The 18,749-nt window shown below is 46.7% G+C and overlaps 2 protein-coding genes and 1 non-coding gene across 5 annotated transcripts; all 3 read left to right on the forward strand.

Annotated features, from left to right (window-relative positions):
• Window positions 1-638: 638 nt before the first annotated feature.
• On the forward strand, window positions 639-710 carry Trnap-ugg6 (transfer RNA proline (anticodon UGG) 6). The gene has a single exon. It is a non-coding gene; the product is annotated as a tRNA-Pro (tRNA).
• Window positions 711-1,068: 358 nt separating this feature from the next.
• On the forward strand, window positions 1,069-11,695 carry Ang (angiogenin). 2 transcript variants are annotated; one of them, NM_001412006.1, is given in 2 exon segments: window positions 1,069-1,170; window positions 11,077-11,695. In NM_001412006.1, a coding segment is annotated over 1 exon segment (438 nt). In that variant the 5' UTR covers window positions 1,069-1,170; window positions 11,077-11,098; the 3' UTR covers window positions 11,537-11,695.
• Rnase4 (ribonuclease A family member 4) lies at window positions 1,123-18,472 on the forward strand. Of its 2 annotated transcripts, none has more exons than NM_020082.2 (2): window positions 1,123-1,170; window positions 17,184-18,472. In NM_020082.2, exon 2 carries the CDS (start codon window positions 17,201-17,203, stop codon window positions 17,642-17,644), a length of 444 nt encoding a protein of 147 aa, NP_064467.1. In that variant the 5' UTR covers window positions 1,123-1,170; window positions 17,184-17,200; the 3' UTR covers window positions 17,645-18,472. The 2 variants fall into 2 exon arrangements, with proteins under 2 accessions (NP_064467.1, XP_087442599.1); XM_087586473.1 differs by lacking the exon at window positions 1,123-1,170 and adding an exon at window positions 5,103-5,171.
• The last annotated feature ends 277 nt before the right edge of the window (window positions 18,473-18,749 follow it).

Genomic DNA, 18,749 nt, shown 5'->3' on the forward strand with positions numbered 1-18,749 from the left:
ATTGCCCCACTAACTGGCAAAGAGACACTTTACTCGTTTAGGTATTTCATGCAGCATTTGACCTGTGTTGGAGACGAGGCTGGAAGAGTGTAGAGTCCAGGTCGGATGGAATACTTTGTAAACAAAGGGAGTGAGGTTGAAAACGCAGTTCTGATTCAGGAAAACCGCGAAGGTCTACAGAATCACAAGACAAGAGCAAACTTATCGGCCGCCAGTCTAACTGGCTACTCGCAGCCTCCTCCTGCCCTCAGTATTTTGTTGTCCCGCCTGCCTGTAAGATTTTTGTGCCCGCAAGTACCCTGCAGCTGGGCTCCACCCGGAGATCGCAGCGCTAAGCCGGCTCGCTCCGGGCTCCTTCTGGAATAAGTGATCAGGCAGGCCTGTGACTTGAAATCTGAAAAGCTGCCTCTTCTGATCCCATTCTGAGCCTTGAGTTGTCCCGGACGTGGATAGAGAATAAAAAGGGATAGGTCCGGAATTAATGGGTGGGACTTGACAAAGTTAGGGTGGAAATTAAATAATACGAAAGAAGTTTCCTCTGTGAGAGACGAAAAGAGAAAAGAAACCGCTGAAGCCTCTAGACAGCCTATGTCAAAACATGCTAGACTGACGAGCACGAAAGAGCAGAACTGTGCTACGGCTCGTTGGTCTAGGGGTATGATTCTCGCTTTGGGTGCGAGAGGTCCCGGGTTCAAATCCCGGACGAGCCCTGCACTTTTTGCCTCGTCCTTGGATAACTCCTGGACAAAAGTTCACGACAAACTTTCTCGTGCCAGTAGCACCAAATTCCCAGGTTCCAGCGTCCCCTTGGCAGGCTTGGTGTTTCTGCCGCGGATGCTTCTCTTGGAGGTCCTCGAGACATCTACCAGTCCAATTTCTGTGCAAAAACCCACATTGTCTGCTTGGTGGTTGGGGTTAAACTGTCTTGCCGGCCAGCCCAACGGGGAGGAGCGTCCTTGTAAGAAATGGGGTGCGGTCCCAGCCACTGAGGCTGGACCGCCCACCCTCCACTCCTCTGCACCCCGCCCCAATCTGTTTGCGTGGCCAGGCAACGGCGACCTCACCCAAATCGGCGACGAGATTGCAAAGGAAACTTCATTTCTTCTATTCGCCATCCCATCAGGAAAAAGGAGTGAGAAACAAAGCCGTCATCTCCAGTTCCGCGTCCAGGTGGGTTTCTACGCCTGTCCCTCCAGGGTTTAGCTATGGAAGTCCTACTAAGGACAGTTGTGGGGCTCCTGGGAGATGACTTCTCAACTTCTCCGGTCTAATTACAGAGCTGAGGTGTGGTGGGGATCAATTCGGTTCTCACAGGTTTCCACAGTTCACTTTCCGCATCTTGCCAGAGTCCAGCGTGGATGGTCATTGTGTAGAACCCAGGCTCTAGGGGATCGCAGAATCTGCGAAGGGAGGAATTCCAAGCAGCCCTCGTTCGCTCAGACAGGGAAAATTTTGAGGGTTCCTAGGTCGACATCAGATTTGTGATGCAAGTCTGTCAAGGTTGTGCAAGCAGAAGTGGTGTTTTCGTTTTCCATTGCCTGTCTCCCTCCCTTAACTTATCTTTAACTGTGTTGTGAAACTTTTGGAGACGCGTCAGCAGCATCCTCTATGCCTTCTTCCTGGGTAGTTGGGATTGAAACAGCACATGCCAGTGCAGTGATGGAGCGCCTCTGTTTCAGAAGGAGGATAGAAACCTTGTGCTTATATTGGGACATCTCCAGTGGGCCAGGTTCTTCCGTCTGTGATAGTAGAAATCTTATAGCCAGTTCATACATGCAATCGTTAGAAACCTCAGTTAGCACACCGGTCTGAAAAGCCTCTGGCAAACTCCGAAAAGCAGCCTCAGCTATTCAAAGAGCAAGCACCACCCAGCTCTGAGTTAGTCAGGGCTGCCAGTCGCAGCGGCTTAAACTCAAGAAACAGTGTGATGATAAAAGGGAGAAATCAGATGTCTGGGAGATTTATGGAAATAATCGGTGTTAAGTAATTAGTCAGTACTACTTTAAACATGAGTTTTGACTTTTCTAGAAATCATTCCGATGGGATAAAAAAGTTGGGTTGTACACTGGAAATCTTCCGGTCACAGAAACGCCAAATGCTCATCGGTCAAGTAACGTCCCTTTCTTTGTTCTTCAACTCCCTCTTCCTTAAAACGAAGGTGGAGAGATCGTCTCATTTTGATCACATGGGGTGGTGGGACCTTAGTAATGTGGTTTAGATAATGTGGAATCGAAGCTTAGGTTAACAGGGGGTGATTAGAAAAAGTGAACCAGCCACGGTCCCAGACCTTGGAGAGCCATCAGTTCAACCATGGCTCAGCTTGTAGGGGTACATGAGCTTCCCTCTCACCCTCGCTCTTTCTGCACCCCACAAAAGGCTGTGGAGTTGTCCACTGGAGACATTGTTAGTGTGACTCCATGCATGGATTAAACAGTGTGTCAATGTGCTCGCTTCAGCAGCACAGATACTGAAAAAGCGTATGGATGCAGTCTGGTAAAACATCTCTTGAGGTTCTCCATTGTATGTTCATTTGGGTAAAGAACTCTCTGTAAACAGTTGTTTTCAGAGTGGCTGCAAACCACAAGTAAGCCACAGCGCAGTATGCCCTGAAGTAACTGTTTACTTTGTATCTTGTTTGGAAACATACACACATCATCAGGACTTTGTTTCCATGGTCCCTGAACCAGTGGCGAACCCACTCCTCAGGGGGCCTCCTGTGAGCTTTCCTTTTTTTAGTTGTTACTTCCGTTACCCATTGAGTATTATGTCAGTGCTGTAAAGGAATGTTGACAGCGTCCCCATACCTTCCACTCTATAATGAGTCCTAAGGACTGAATTAAACATACACACTCTGTATAAAGGGGAAGTATGCCAACACTAGAATTATTAGAGAAGAATTTCATGCCTCATGTGTCCATGGATATTACTGGCTTGGCGAAGAGACAGACAAAAATTCCAGGAAAGGTGATGGCTTTCCAGAGGTTAAAATTTTTAATACTTTTTAAAATTGTCAGTTGTTTTATATGAATTTAAATTACTGACAAAAATACAATATTCAGGCCTTGGATGTGGCTCAATGGTATCTATGTATCATATGTAAGGTCCTGGGTCTGAGTCCCGGAAAACACACACACACACACACACACACACACACACACACACACACACACACTGTTTTTCCTTTCACCTTAATAAAATGCAAAACTTAAAAGAGGGAAGTTCCTGCGTTTGAGCAGGTTAGTGTGTCAGACCCTGGATTTTGTGTCTGGGCGTGTGCTGTGGCTGAGGGTGAAGTGCCTCTGTTTTGTAGTTGTTTATCAGAAAAGGGCCACACTGATATGTCACCTCTGGCCATGGAGTTGGCTGATATTTCCCCTGGAGACCGATGAGGCCATCCGGGTGTCGCAATGGACTGGCCGCTCTCCTAACAATGAGTGGTTGCTGACTCTAGAACCCAGCCCGTCCTCATCTGTTGTCAAAGCGCTGTGTGATTAATTTAAAAGAGGCACCACCATACCCGTTATGTTTGCACACTGAGCATTCGGTGTTGGCTTGGATACCAGTAGAGAGGCCTCACCCTGAATGTCCCCGAGTGCTAGCCTTCCCTGTATTTCTGAGACAGTTGAAATGCTGGCATTTGACAGAACAAAGTTTGGCACTTGTCTAATGGATGCCTGGTCAGAATGCGACTGCCTCCCTTTCCGCAGACTCTAGTACCTGAAGTCAGGCTACAGCAGCTTAGTCATCTTCTAACAACTCCAGCCTCATTTCCTTTCAGCTCACAGTCGGGTTAAGTGCAGGAGGGAGGGGGAGGGGACAAGAACAAAGGGGACCTTCAAGCTGGGCTGTGCCTCAACAAAGCTGAACCTTGTTTAAGTTTGTGCCCTTTTCCAGGTCCTCATGACCTCCACTCTTCCTCCTCAAGCTGTCAGGCCCTGTTCTTAGGAAGTGTATCCATCGGGGCATGCACATTCTGAGCAGCTTCTGCTTGTTTGCTTGCTTGTTTGTTTGCTTGTTTGTTGTTTGTTTTTGGGACAGGATTTCTCTGCCTAGCCCTGGCTGTCCTAGAACTCACTCTGGAGACCAGGCTGACCTCGAACTCACACAGATGCACCCGCCTCTGCCTCCCAAGTGCTGGAATTAAGGGTTTGCTTTGTAAAGAGGTTGCACTCCCAGAGTTTACTCTGTAGTCAGGAACAGAGGCTCAGTGGTGAAGGCAAATCAGCTGATTTCGGAACGTTTTGCAGGCAAGAGCAGAACACTCCCTGGGTCTATTCCAACACCTGGATGACCTCATCGGACCCCAGGGGAAGGATCGGCTGGCTCCCACAGCCAGAGATTGCTCTGCTTAGCACTCAAGTTTATTTCATAACTGATACCAAATTGTGCATCTCTGAACCTATAAAGAGAAGCCCAGAAAGTTTTTCACAGCTAGAAGCTCTAGGTCAGTTAATGAGGACTCACGTGTCAGTCGCTAACAAGACAGAAATGAGTAAGCAAATAGTCTTCTCTGGAAAGGGTCCGCCCAATGGCGAGACCCTGAGGTTAACTAACTCTCAAAGGAACGTTGGTACCAACCAGAAGTAAATCCGCATCCACCGTGCACACTGTGGGACCCCTACATCAGTGTCGTCTTCTCCGAGTGTCCCCAAGTCCAGGTGTGAGCATGCCCGCCTGGATCCTTTCGGCTCCAGCTTCCTGAGGGAGCCCTGTTCCTGCCACACGGAGGACCAGCCTTACTGAGGGTGTCCGAAGAGGCTGGCGTGCTGTAGTCTTCCTCCTGCTACATCGAGTCAGCTGATGCTCTAGCTCTTGTACCCAGACTCGCCTCAAACATTCCCCAGAAATTAGTACAGCTTAAATCACGCACAAATATCTACACAGAATGATGGAGCAAAATCTAGAAATTGACAGAGAGCTGAAATATTGCAATCTTGCGCTATATACAAGATAAATGTATAACAATTTTAAAAATTGTATGTATTTCTTACCTTCTCCCTATGGGCATTTTGTCTGTGTACCACGCATACGCAATACCTGAGGAGGCCAGGGAAGGCATCGCAGCTGGTTGTGAACTGCAGTGTGGGCGCTGAGAACTGAGCCTGAGTCCTCTGAAGAGTAGCCAGTGCCCATAACCACTGAGCTACCTGCCCAGCCCTGAAGATAAATATGTAAGAACAATTCTAGTTAACTTGTTCACCACCTCACTACCTCACCGTGTACTTTCTGGGTGTTAGAAGTCTGCCTTGTGGCTCACTTACTGTTTGATCTTGGCGTCACCTCATAAGCAGAGCAGATGAACACAGTGCCTTTTGTACATAGTTCAGATAACGCTGACATGTAGAAAGCTGGTTTTGCAATTGTGCTTTAAAGAAGAGGAGGTTGAGGGCTGGAGAGATGGAGAGATGTCTCAGTGGTTTAGAACGCTGACTGTCCTTCCGGAGGTCCTGAGTTCAATCCCTAGCAACCACATGGTGGCTCAAACCATCTGTTGTGGGATCTGATGTCCTCTTCTGGTGTGTCTGAAGGCAGCTACAGTGTAGTTATGTATAAGAAATAAATCTTTTAAAAAAAAAAAAGAGGAGCTTGAGTGGCCATTGTTTCCTGTGGATGGATGGAGGGAAGAGGAGCCCAGGAAGTGCTATTTATTTCTGGGGCTTGAAGTGATGTGAGTACAGTCGCCTCACTCCTGCCTTTAGACTTCTTCCAAGTAGTTCCTGAAGTTGAGCTTAACATCAGAGATAGTAAGTTTTGGATCTCTAGCACATGAACAGTGAAACCTCAGTCCTACTCTGAGCAAGGGTAAGGACCACACATAAGGAAAGAGACAGCTTAGGAACAAAAGGCCACACTTAGCAAACATTCCCATCGCTAAAAAAATGTCTGGTCCACCAGGTGGTTAATATTTGACCCAGTCATGCTCAGGGAAAAGGTGAATGACTCCTTGTTTGTCCATGATTAGTGTCCTTGGTTTACAAGTCTCTGCCAAGGTAGATAGAGATCCTTAGATATGTTCTCCCCACCCCTTCACACGAGCCCTGTATATAACCAGACTGACAGGAGCCTCTGGCTTCACACTGCAGGACCCTGTCTCCAGGAGCCAACAGCTAGACTGGTCCCAGTCAGACGGAGGAAACCTGGCCAGCTTTTGTAAGATTCTTCCCTTTGGGTGCTCAACTGCTCTGCTTCTTTTCTTTCCTCTGTGCTTTTACTAGCCTTTCTTCTATTTTAGTGAAACCGATTACGACTCCCCCCACACACACTAACACACACACACACACACACACACACACTAACACACACACACTAACACACACACACTAACACACACAGACACACACACACTAACACACACACACACACACACACACACACACACACACACACACACACACGCATTTACGCTTGTTCTCTGAACCCAAACTCACTCACTCGAATGAAAATGAGTAAGAGTCAAAATTTAAAATGAAAACAGGTTTTGGTTTCTATGGTTCGTATCTGGGATACAATTAATGGGACTGCGAGCAAGGAGACGGAGATATGGGAGGGATTCTTAAATTGTGATTAAAAGTCCCCTAAGGCTTAGGAAGCCATTTGCCGATGGACATCTGAACTGCCATGTTTCCTTCCACAACAAGCATGTGGCTTGGCAGGAATATTAAGAAAAATCCTAAGCCTGGTGATGGTGAGGTCACCTTTAATCTCAGATCTCTGTGAGTTCGAGGCCAGCCTGGTCTAGAGCGCGAGTTCCGGGACAGCCAGGGCTTCACAGAGAAACCCTGTCTCGAAAAAGGAAAACCCCAAACCAGGAAGTACTTTTGGCAGTGCTTCCTCCTCGTTTCTTTCCTCTTTAAAAAAAAAAAAAATATTGATGCTCTTTTAAAACAAAGCGGACCATGTACCAAGATCAAACGATGGTAGGTGGAGGGAGGAAAGACTAGGGAGAAGACCGGGCATCTGGTGTTCCGGCTTTCAGCTGTTCCGGCTTCCCTCTGAACTGTTGCGAGACACGGAGTAGGAGAGTAAACCTTCGAGAAGGGTGTCTGTGGCACTGCCACCCCCGATGCAGGAAAGTTTGCTACATCTCTAGTCTACAAAGCGCTGCCAACGGAGAGAAAGAGAGAAGGAGGATTCCTGTGAGCACTACGGGGTTAAGAATGGAAAACCGGCTCTGCACAGTCAGAACTCTTCCACTGCAGGAAATCCGAATGACAGCCATTGTTGTGTGGGGGACTAAGGTTCAGCACCTTTGCAAGTGGCAGAATTACATTCATACCCCCTAATAGTCCGGCGCTCGCTTGTTTTCTCACAATTATACCCTGCCTGGCTTTGAGGGGGTATTTCTAGCTAAATGTTTCAAGGGAGTGGACAGTAGACACTGGTGGTTGGGGCGTGCTGCTGCTGGAAGTTGCTTTCTGGGTGCTTTAGTAAAGTGAAGCCATAAGGAGAGACTGCATGGGGTGAGTTGGTAAAAATTAATGTGCAATTTCTGCAAATTAGAAACAAGTAACCCCCTTTCCTGGCCACATAGGCCTGAGAGCTTTCAAAGTCTAAATAGCAAGTGCCATTTTAGGATGAAAAAAAAAACCCAGTGTAGTATTAGTCTTCTCATGGTACACAGGCTTGGCTTACAGGGAGAGCCTTCAGGGAAGATGTGTTTCAGTGAGACTTGACCAAGGTTACCCCATCACCGATTTCTTCCAGTTGATACCTTGTACCATCAACTAAGGTTATTTAAATTTGTCCCTGCAATTCCGATGTTGCCAGATTTGGCTACTGAAACCCACGAGGAATCTATTAGCTTAGTAAGAAGCATGGACTTTCAAAGCTGGAACCCCTCTGATTTCGGGCTGGTAAAGAACAGGCCTCAAGAGAAAAGGGAAGTTAACCAGCAGAGCGGTACTGCGAGTCTGCTGTGAAGCCAGCACTGTGACTCAAGGCAAAGAGTGCAGATCCGGCTCAGGTGTAGATTATACAGCAGCAGGAAATATGGACAGGTAAATGTTTGTTTGCCTAGGATCACGTGGGCAATGGTGTGTTTGCAAACAGCAGCCATGAAACCCGATAGCTGGTAAACTTCTGCTTTATGATGGCCTTAGCATTTGGACCCCGTACATTATAGCTTTTGCTTTGGTGTCCTAAATACCCAGAGCCTGGCAAGTTAAGGGACTCTGGGTGAGGCTACCACAACCTTGCTGGCACCTCCAGGAGAGCAGACTGTCAGTCTATTGAATGGCCACATCCTATCCACTGCTGCCACCTGCTGCTCGTGTTGAGTATTACCAGCTCTTGATATCTTTCATTGTTTAGTTTGGCAGTAGCCAGGCTAGTTCCAAAATGTGCCTCAGTCCTCCTCGCCCGCTCTGCAGGCACGTGTGTAGTTTCACACATAGATCTTTCTCATTTTTAAAGAGAAATCACATCCAGGAAAGAGCATCCTAACATAAATGTAAGCAGGTCTCATGCAGCCTGGCAGCTCTGGTAAATGCTGGTAACTCTTCAGGGGTGGCTGTGCCTTCTGCACGTGTGCACCATCTTTCTCAATAAACAAACAAACAAACAAACAAAAACAAAAACAAAAAAACCACACTCACATTTAATTCTGATGCAGTTCATAATCTGCATGCTTTATGGAAGTTTGTTATTTCAGTACGGTGAAATGACCGAGAATTTGGTGTTCTTTATAGCCTTATTCCGAGTTTGGTTGTGGTTACTGTGAAACAGGAAGAACAGGCTAGTGTCAGATGCTAATTAGAAGGGAAGTCCACTTCCCATTCCATCGCCCATCGTCCACAAGCTCAGTAGAGCCTTAGACCCCCTGACTCCTAGATTCCAAGATGTACTCCTGACCCTGCACTACTGAGCAGGCCGACTATAGGCTGAGTGCCAGAACCTCAGCTTTCTACATACACACACACACACACACACACACACACACGTGAGTGAACATGCAGGCACATGTACACCCACACAAACACGCACATGTATGCACATGTGCACACACACGAGGTAAAAGTAAACATGTTCGGACTTATACATGAGAGAAACACAAAATAAAATTAATGATTAACTTAATGTGGCTGAAAATGTACCACACTTCAGGGTAGAAAACAAAACAAAAACTTACTTGGGACTGATTTCCTCTCTAAGTACTACTCCTTTAGGCCGAAAGATGCAACATTCTTTGTATTTATTTATTTACAGACAAGGTCTCCTGTATCCCAGGCTGTCCTTGAATTGGCTATAGAGCCAAAAATGACATAGAAATTACAATTCTCCTGCCTGCACCTCCCTAGAAGAACATAAACTAGGGGTGGTAGTTCTTCAGGAAGATCAAGAGTTTGGGGCCAGCGTGGGTGCAAGACGCTCAAAGCAAAACAAAACAAAATCAAACTTAAAAGTTGATTTTTCCTCTGCAATGTGGGGACATTCACAGTTATTTGATATGGTGGGGTGTAGAGCTATAATGGGTTTGTGTGTGTTTCTGAGAAGCCATCTACCGTGGTTTCTGGGCCATGAAACTCACCAATTACAAGGCTGTTTAGTAGGGAAACTTGTGTTTCTACCTCCACAGCACCAGGATTACAAATGCTTGCCATCAAGTCTGGCTTTTACTTACTTAGCCATTTCCTCCCTATAGCATTTTTTTAAAACATTTACTTTTACTATTTACTGTTAGGTGTGTGCATGTATGTCTGTGGGCAGGTCTGTGTAGGAGAGCTCCAGGTGCCCACAGAGGCAGTGGATGCCTCAGAGTCTGAGTTGCTGCAAGATGTGAGCAGCTTAGTGTGGGTGCAGCGACCTGAACTCAGGCTCTCTGAAGAGCAAGACGCACATTTAACTACTGAGCCATCTCTGCCGCCCCACCACGAAGAGGGTTTTAAGTCTCAGGATGATCTTTTTATATTTTCTCCAAAGAACTAAGGATATTATCAGACACTGCTTGATATTTCCCTATTATCTCCCAGTTCTCAAAATTTCAAATTTCATAAGAAATAACAATTTGAAAGTCCACAAGAAGGTCAGACTCCAGCAGAAGACACCTTTGGTCCTGGGGCGCCTGATTGACAGATGCGTGTGGTGCAGGGTGTGCCGAGAGCTCTGGGGAGGTGATGGTAGGAGTCTTCTCTCTTCTCCTCTTCAGAGAGATCTTACAGGGAATTTTAAAACCTCAGTTTTGTTCTGGGTTTCATATTACCACACGGTAAGATCATTCGCCTATGCTAACAGTATCACACGTGTAGGAGACACTAGAAAGTATTCTCTCAGACCATCCAAAGAGCATCCCAAGTAGGTCACTCTGAAGACAAAGCTTGAGTTCCCCTCTTTGTTCAGTCAGAGTCTCTTCCAGGCCCACTTCAGGTACCGCACAACCTGTTCCATTCTCCCTATGCACTGCATGGTAACTCTGCCCTCTGGGAGGAGTAGACCTGCAGCCTTCATCCCAAGGTGATCATCTCTACAGCTTTCCTCACTGATGTGGAACCAGAATCCCATCTCACAGCCTTGGGGGTTGGACTGTCCTTGTGCTCGCAATCCCCAGAAGTCATTCTGCCTGGCTCTCAGCTCCTGTGTTACCAACTCACCCTTCCCCATAGGTGCACATTTCTGTTCTGTGCTCGATCCTCCCCCGCCCCCCAAAAAAGAGTCTTCTATATCATCAAGCTAGTGTGGAACTCCCGGATTCAAGCAATCCCCCTGTCTCTGTTTCCCAAGTAGCTCGGCCTTACAGACACACACTGCCCCTGAACCCTGGTATATCTTAAAGGTCTTTGTGCCCTAGGAGCTAACACAGTTTCTGGGCCCAATAGGAACTTGAGTAATGTTTGTTAGCAAGTTAAATAATAGGTGAATTAAGACTATAAACAGATTTTGATGCGCTGTGGATGATGGTGAGCCTAAAGAATAAAGAAAGATGGCTGACACAGAGTCAGTCAGGAAGGCCAAAGCAAAGAAGGAATGAGGTAGCTGAGGACAACTGCTTTATCCTATTCTTTCGGAGAGGAAAGTCCCCACCCATTTAGTCTAAGTTAGAAAGTAGTTCTATGGCCCGACCATTCCTGCTCTTTGTCCTAGGCTGGAATCTCTGTTGGAAGAGATGGAGATGAGCCTGCGTCCTCTGTTGTTGGTTTTTGTGCTGGGTCTGGTTTCGACCCCTTCAACTCTGGCTCAGGACGACCCCAGGTACACGAAGTTCCTGACTCAGCACTATGATGCCAAGCCCAAGGGTCGGGATGCCAGATACTGCGAAAGTATGATGAGGAGAAGAGGCCTAACCTCGCCCTGCAAAGAGGTCAACACCTTTATCCATGGCAACAAGGGCAGCATCAAGGCCATCTGTGGCGCGAATGGAAGCCCTTACGGAGAAAACTTAAGAATAAGCCAGTCTCCCTTCCAGATCACCACCTGCAAGCATACAGGAGGGTCTCCCCGGCCCCCTTGCCGGTACCGAGCCTCTGCAGGGTTCAGACATGTTGTTATTGCCTGTGAAAATGGCTTGCCTGTCCACTTTGATGAGTCTTTTATCAGTCTCTAGTCAGCAGGCCCCCGGCGCAGACTTAACTCTGTTCTCTTTTTATCTCCTCTCACCCCAGAACACTGACATCCATTGTCAGGGGCTAGAAAATTTACTATCTGAAACATATGTCTCCCGACTTACAAAACACAGGAATAAAGATTTCTCAAAAGCCATTAATTATCAGTCTGGAGGTTTTTGGGGGAGCAGGGCCGACAGGATGGCGGGCAGGGGTAAACCAGTCACAGACGAGGACACCTTGACTGGTTTCCTGTTGGGCAGCATTGGGGAGCTTAACAAGAACCGCCACCCTAATTTCCTGGTAGTGGAGAAAGATACCACCATCAATGAGATTGAAGACACTTTCAGGATGTTTCTAAACAGGGATGACATTGGCATCATTCTCATCTACATCGCAGAGACGGTTCGGCTCGCCCTTGATGCCCACGGGAGGTCCATTCCAGCTGTCCTGGAGATCCCGTCTAACAAGCATCCCCATGATGCAGCCAAAGACTCCATCCTGCGCAGGGCCAAGGGCCAGTTCGCTGCTGAAGACCTGCGCTAGGGCTGCTCAGCCCTTAACCCTCCTCTCGCTTCCAGGCCTCTCTCAGTTGGCCAGCCTCTATTTAAGTTACAAGCCTTGGTTTCCAGACCCTCCTTTCCTCTTCACTGAGTGGCGTGTAAGCTGTTGGGGTTCCATTCAGGTCTAGGCTGGATAGGGAAAGAAAGCCCTGGCATCTCTCTACTACCTTCTCCCTATGCAGTTAAGCAGTATCATTGCTGATGTTAAAAGAATAGTGTCTCAAAAAAAAAAAAAAAAAAAAGTCCGTCTGGAAGATCACTAGTTCCAGTAAATTTAACTTTCTGGTTCCTCTCCTAGCTGTTCCCAGGGGACAGGGGCTGAAATGGAGATATTCTTCCTTGCCTGTTACTCAATGAGAAGGTAGATTTTATCTTTCTATGTAGCTGAGGATGGTAAATTGATTTGCAGACAGGACAGGGAATTTTCAAAAGAGGCAAGTTGTCTATTACGTAATGGGTCATTAAAGAGCCCTTTGGAAAGTTTAGGATCAAGGGCCAGCATACAATAGCTCCCCACCAACTCCTCCCCTACAGCCTGAGACCGTCTGCACTCAGGGGACAGACACGGCTTCAGGCTGTCATCCTTAGCAACCTAATGCATCCCCTTAATTTTTTTTTAAGGACCTCAACTCTGGCCAAACCAGATTCACACAGAAAAAAAATTCAAGACTAGCCTGCATGGGTCAGAATAGGAGGCTTTTGTCAGTGATAATTTTGACATAGGCTGTCAACATAAAGGGTGTGAGAGGGGCAGTTAGGAAGTGAGACATAACCAAATGTGGATGTGGATTCCCCAACAGAGACTCATATATAATTGCCTTAATATTGGTGGAACGTACAAGTCACACCGTAAAAGGTTGTAAGAACAGCCCTCTGCTTTTCTGTCTCTCTCTTTAAAATATTACTTATTTTATTTTGCGAGTATTTTGCTTTATTATAGTGTTTTGCCTGCATGTATGTGTGTGCACCACATGTGTGCCTGGTGCCCAGGGAGGTCAGAAGAGGTGTTGGACCCCCTGGAACTGGAGATGGCTGTGGTGGATGCTGGGATCTAAACCCAAGTCTTCTGCAAGAACAGCAAGTGTCCCTAAGTGCTGAGCCACCTCACGACCCCTTTCTCGTCATTTGATAGGCAGGGCCATAGGGTGGCCCAGGAGATGTCTTGGATGGAATTATAATTTGCAAAGGCAGACTCGAGAACCACCAGGGTTACACAAGGGGTTTAGTACATCTTCCTGAAAAGAAGGCTTCTTCTTCGTTCTTGAAAAGTGCAGGTTTACTACTGGCCAAGGGGTGAAGGCCTTAAGCAGTTGTTAATGATGATGGAATATTTGCTTCCGAGACTGCCAAGTAAAGGGTTTCTTCCCCTTCCCATAGCCCCTCAAAATTTCCTTTTCATCCATTGAGTGTCTCTTTCTCTGTGGTCTTAAGCAAGGATTAACTCTAATGGAATACTCCCAAGACATTCATTTGTCATGGCTATTTTATTTAAAATTTAAAAACTTGTCTATTTTATGTCATTTTTCTCCTTAAACTTTACTTTATTGAGTGGTATTTGAGAACTGTGGGGTTTTAAGGAAGTTATAGAGAGATTATTTTCTTTCTATTTTCAGCCAGATTTGTTTCAAACGTAAACACTATATACAAACCTAGCTTGCTGGGTGCTGTCAGATGCTCAGTAGGCAATGTCCCGTTAGCAAAGGTTTATGAACACGTGCCTAGGTGTTTTACTTGGTGGTTCTAAATGCAGAACGAACAAAGTCCTGCTTCCCCTGTGTTCAAGCTATGGCCAGTGGCTGAGTAGCCCAGCCTTCCTGAGGATTCAGATTTAGGGCAGGCTTGAGAAGTGGGTACATGGTTTCCCCAGAAAGCAGGCAGAGGGTTCTCAAATGTCTCTCATTAGAAAAGTTGCCCTAAGGTGCTGGCCAATGACCCACGTTTCGTGTGGGGACTCACACAGCAGAAGGAGACAACCTACTCCAGCAGATCAGCCATCCATCAATCACATGATTGGTGGGCAGCAGTTTGAATAGAGTCCTGGTATTTTTGGTACCAAGTCTCTTTGCTCTACCATAACACAAAGGTGTTCAGAGTGAAACGTCAAATTGCAGATAAGGCGCTGTGTCTTGGTAACACACCATGTGAGAAGCTGAAGAAAAAGCCATCCGTGATTGCTGGCTATGCATGAAAAGACAAGAAAATCTCCCAGACTTCATGGAATGGCGATGAGTGAGGAAGAACACGCCAGACAATGGGAGAGGAAACTGCCCTGGGACACAGACGCTCAATTCCTTGAGAGTGTGATTAACCCTTCAAAATAGAGAGAGTCAGCACCACCGAACGCAACACGTCGCAGCCATCCGTTATGAAGAAAGTAGAGGGAAACGAGAAAGATGGTGAGCAGCTCTGAGGCGAGCTGCTCTGAAGACCACGCCTTCCTCTGATCTGTGAGAGTCAACCCCTGACCCGCTTCTGCACTTCGAGCTTCTTCTGGTTCCCCTGTACACTGTTAGTAATGCTGCCTTCTGGGAGGAGGAGACCTGCCTCCCTTCACCTCAAGGTGACCCTGCTTTCAATACTTTTCCTCACAGGTACAGGGCTCAAGGACAAAAGTGGGCCATCGGGAAAGGACTGGCAGCCTACACTGGCCACTTACGGTGTGCGGGACCCTGTGATGAGACTTTCCATTAAGTTTTTAAAAAGTCATTTTTCACAATATTGCAACAAGCCTGTCACTACCGTTCTGTAGCGTATGTGCCGATACACTAAGAGAGGTTAAATAATCTCCCCAAACCACACACCGTGCTAGTCTTCTTCCCATCGCTATGACAAAACATCGGGACTGATCAACTTAAAAAGGAGAAAGACTTGTCGTGACCCACTACTTCGGGACCTGTGGAGAGGCACTGAATTGTGGCAGGAGAGGGCAGGAAAGCAGCTGCTTGCCTCATGGCATCAGGAAACAAAGCGAGAAGGAAGAAACTGAGGTCATTTTAAGGACTCCCTATGGGCATCCCAGCCGTGACCAAAATTCCTCCCAACAACACCACCCTGGGGATCAAGCCTTTAACACGTGGGCCTTTGTGGAACTTTGAAAATCTGAACTATAGCAGTGAGTGCAGGGGAATCATGGTGTGAAAAGAAGTTCTTAATGAGATTCTGTGGTACAGTGTGAGAGCCTTTGCAGGGAGGCACGTGCTAAGTTAAGTTGGAAAGCCCCTCTCTCTCTTTGACATTCTGATACTCCTTCCTCTACCACCTAAGTGTTGGGATTACAAGTGTGCACCGCCATGCCTAGGAGTATGCGATGTTAGAGATAGAAACCAGGGCTTCATGCGTGCCTGGCAAGCACTCAGCAGCCTCTAAGGATGCTAATACTCTCTCCGATCTGTAGCTGTAGGTGTAGAATTAGAGCATAGAGCCTAACATCTTCCTGTGCAAAGACACAGGAAGTGAGTATGGGGAAAGTGTCAAAGAATAATGACTGCACTTGACACTGGTAATTACCACTTGTCAAAGTGTCGTTTGAGGTAGAACAGAGTAAACCAGAAGCCATTTTAGCAGCGTGTGATCTGCCTTCACGGAGCCCATCTTTGAAGACAAGCGCAGTGGTATCTGTCTGCACCCAGCCATCTCAGAAGGAGACTGCTCTTGGACTGTGCCTGCAGTGATAGACAGCCTTGACTCTTAAAAAGAAACTATCTCCATTACTTTGGGGTGCCCTCTCTTTTGCATCAGGAATGATGTTTATTTGCTAGGTCAATCAACCTGCAAAGTCAACCTGAGGAATGGCCACCAGATGGCAGCATCTCCCAGTCATTCCGTAAGCCATTCGTGCAGAAAAGTAACTGGCTCTGCCTTTATAATCCCGTTTTGTGTGTTTAAATTAATGTTTACTAATTCTTCAAAATATCATACAGTGTGCTTTGATTGTCTTCACTTTCCTCTCTCAATTCCTCCCAGATCTGTCCCCCATTATCCTACTCATCCAACTTCACGACCTCTCTTCCTTCCTTCCCTTTCTTTCTTTCTTTCTTTCTTTCTTTCTTTCTTTCTTCCTTCCTTCCTTCCTTCCTTCCTTCCTTCCTTCCTTCCTTCCTTCCTTCCTTCCTTCCTTCTTTCTTTCTTCATCTCATTGTGTCCAGTTTCTTCAGCCCCAATACTCTTGGGTGTATGTAGGGAGCATGGTCAACCTACTGGAAGTCACACACTTTTCAAGAAAGCTGACTTTTCCTCTCTAAGCCACTAGGACTTGTCAATAGATCCTCAGTTAGCAATGACGCTTCCTGGCCACCTCTACCCTCCAGGCTGGGATTTTGTCTGGCTTGAGTTTGTGTGGTCTTGAGCACGATGTCTCAACAGGTGTGAGTGTATATGTGCACACGCCCTGTTGTTCCCAGAAAACAGTCTCACTCTAGTCACCCCTGCCTTACAATCTTCCCACTCTCTTCCTCCAAACGATCCCTGAGCCTTGGGCCAAGGTGGTGTTAGTCTTTAAGGGAGAAGTAGAGTTTCCCCAGAAGAGGTGATTTATTCCACTAGCACAACCCTCACAGGAGGGGGGAGGAGAGGCTAGACTGAGGTTTGTTCTACCTTATCGTCCTTCATTTGCCGGATATAGAACATTCAAGTCAATATGTTATCTTGCCTCGACCAGAGTCTACGTACACTTTTGGGAACTGAAGTTTCCCAACCACCAAACACTCCCTAAAGATCATACTAGCTAACTCTCCTATAAAACCCAAACTCCAGCTTTATCTAGATTTATCTTTCCTTGTTTTAGACTCCAGTAAGGCAGGCTTGGGCAACTAACCTCCCTGTCATGTTTGTTCTGACTTGCTCTGTTAGTTAGCTCTACTGCCCGATACTTGGTAAAGAGAGCAATGTTTGCTTTCAAGGAAGGCTATGTTGACAGACTAGTCACTCTCAGAGAAAAGGGTACAAAGGGAAGAGCAGGAAGAATGGGGAGATCTTAAGTGGAAGGAGGGGGAAGGGAGGGTTCCGAGCAGATTTTACTTTGCCCTTCTCAGTACCTCTCTAGAGCCCAATCCTTACCATCCTTTCCCCATTCTTATTTTCTTCTCAGGCACTTTCTAGGTGACGATGGACATACAGAGGACCCAATCCTTGCTTCTGCTCTTGTTGCTGACCCTGCTGGGGTTAGGGCTTGTACAGCCCTCCTATGGCCAAGATAGAATGTACCAACGGTTCCTTAGACAGCATGTGGACCCTGAGGGGACAGGCGGCAGCGACAACTACTGCAACGTGATGATGCAGAGACGGAGGATGACTTCTACCCAGTGCAAACGCTTCAACACCTTCATCCACGAAGACATCTGGAACATTCGCAGCATCTGTGATACTGCCAATATCCCATGCAAGAATGGCAATATGAACTGTCACGAAGGCATAGTGAGGGTCACTGACTGCAGAGAGACAGGGAGCTCTGTGCCCCACAACTGTAGGTACAGGGCGAGAGCCAGCACTAGGCGAGTTGTCATTGCCTGTGAGGGTACCCCAGAGGTCCCAGTGCACTTTGACAGATAGATGACATCCTGTAGCTGCTACTGCTGGCAGATGACCTCTGAGTCAGTGAGAAAAGCAATGAGGGATGGCTCTAGGCTTTGCTTCCTTTGCTTGTGTCTTATCCTCACATATATCCAACGTAACCCATGGTGTTAAGTACTTCTCATCCAAGAGAAGAAAGAAGCCTCTTTTCACAGCACTGATGGCCTTGTTCTCCCAGATTCTATCGCCTGGACCATATGCATTACATGTATTTAGATAGTATTTCAACTATATAAAGAGCTTTTTCTGTCCAAGGTGTCTCATTCCAACCCTCTAACACACCTTGATGCCAATACTGCCACTTTACTTAGAAGCTCAGAGTTAAAGGATTTGACGACCATACAAACGGTGGAGGATCTCAGACAAAAATCAACTGAACGGGCTACTCACAAAGGTTACTCACCTACTTCTGTTATCCCTAAATGTCATCGTTAGGGAAGCCACTCGGAGTTTGGAAATAGGGACTGGAGAGATACCTCTGTGGTCAAGAGCACTGGCTGCTCCACTAGAGGACCCAGGTTCAATTCCCAGTACCCTCACAGCAGCTCACAACGGTCTGTATCCAGCTCTAGGTGGTTTGACACCCCACACAGATAGACATGTCGGCAGAACACCAATGCACATAAAATTAAAATAAGGAGTTTGGAAGTAAAACATCGGCAAAATGAGAGCTACTTGGCATTATTTTGGTTTGTGGCTACTAAGATTTTTTTAACTATATGAAAAATGTAGAACATCACTAAGATTGGTTTACCCTTCTCCGAAAGATTTTCAATATTTTATTATAATAAAGAACTGTATGTTGAACCAACTGTGTCTGGGTTTGTGTTCTCCTGCTCTTTTTCAGTTCCTCTCTAGTCTGTGAGCTCTCATGCCCCTTAGTGTCCCTATACGTTCTGGTCCAATACACACGACCATGAGATCCATCCCGACATCTGACTCTGTCTCCTTTTCTCCACTGAGATGATCCCTTTCACACACAAGACCTGAAACAAGAACTCAGATGTGGCCTTTGCTAAAAAACCACCAATTCTTCATGCAGCAAATTGAGAGAGCTGCATTACTTGGCCTTATTGATATTTAT

This window comes from Rattus norvegicus, chromosome 15 (genome assembly GCF_021556685.1).
Source record: "Rattus norvegicus strain SHRSP/BbbUtx chromosome 15, alternate assembly SHRSP_T2T, whole genome shotgun sequence".
In the NCBI taxonomy this organism is placed as follows: domain Eukaryota; kingdom Metazoa; phylum Chordata; class Mammalia; order Rodentia; family Muridae; genus Rattus; species Rattus norvegicus.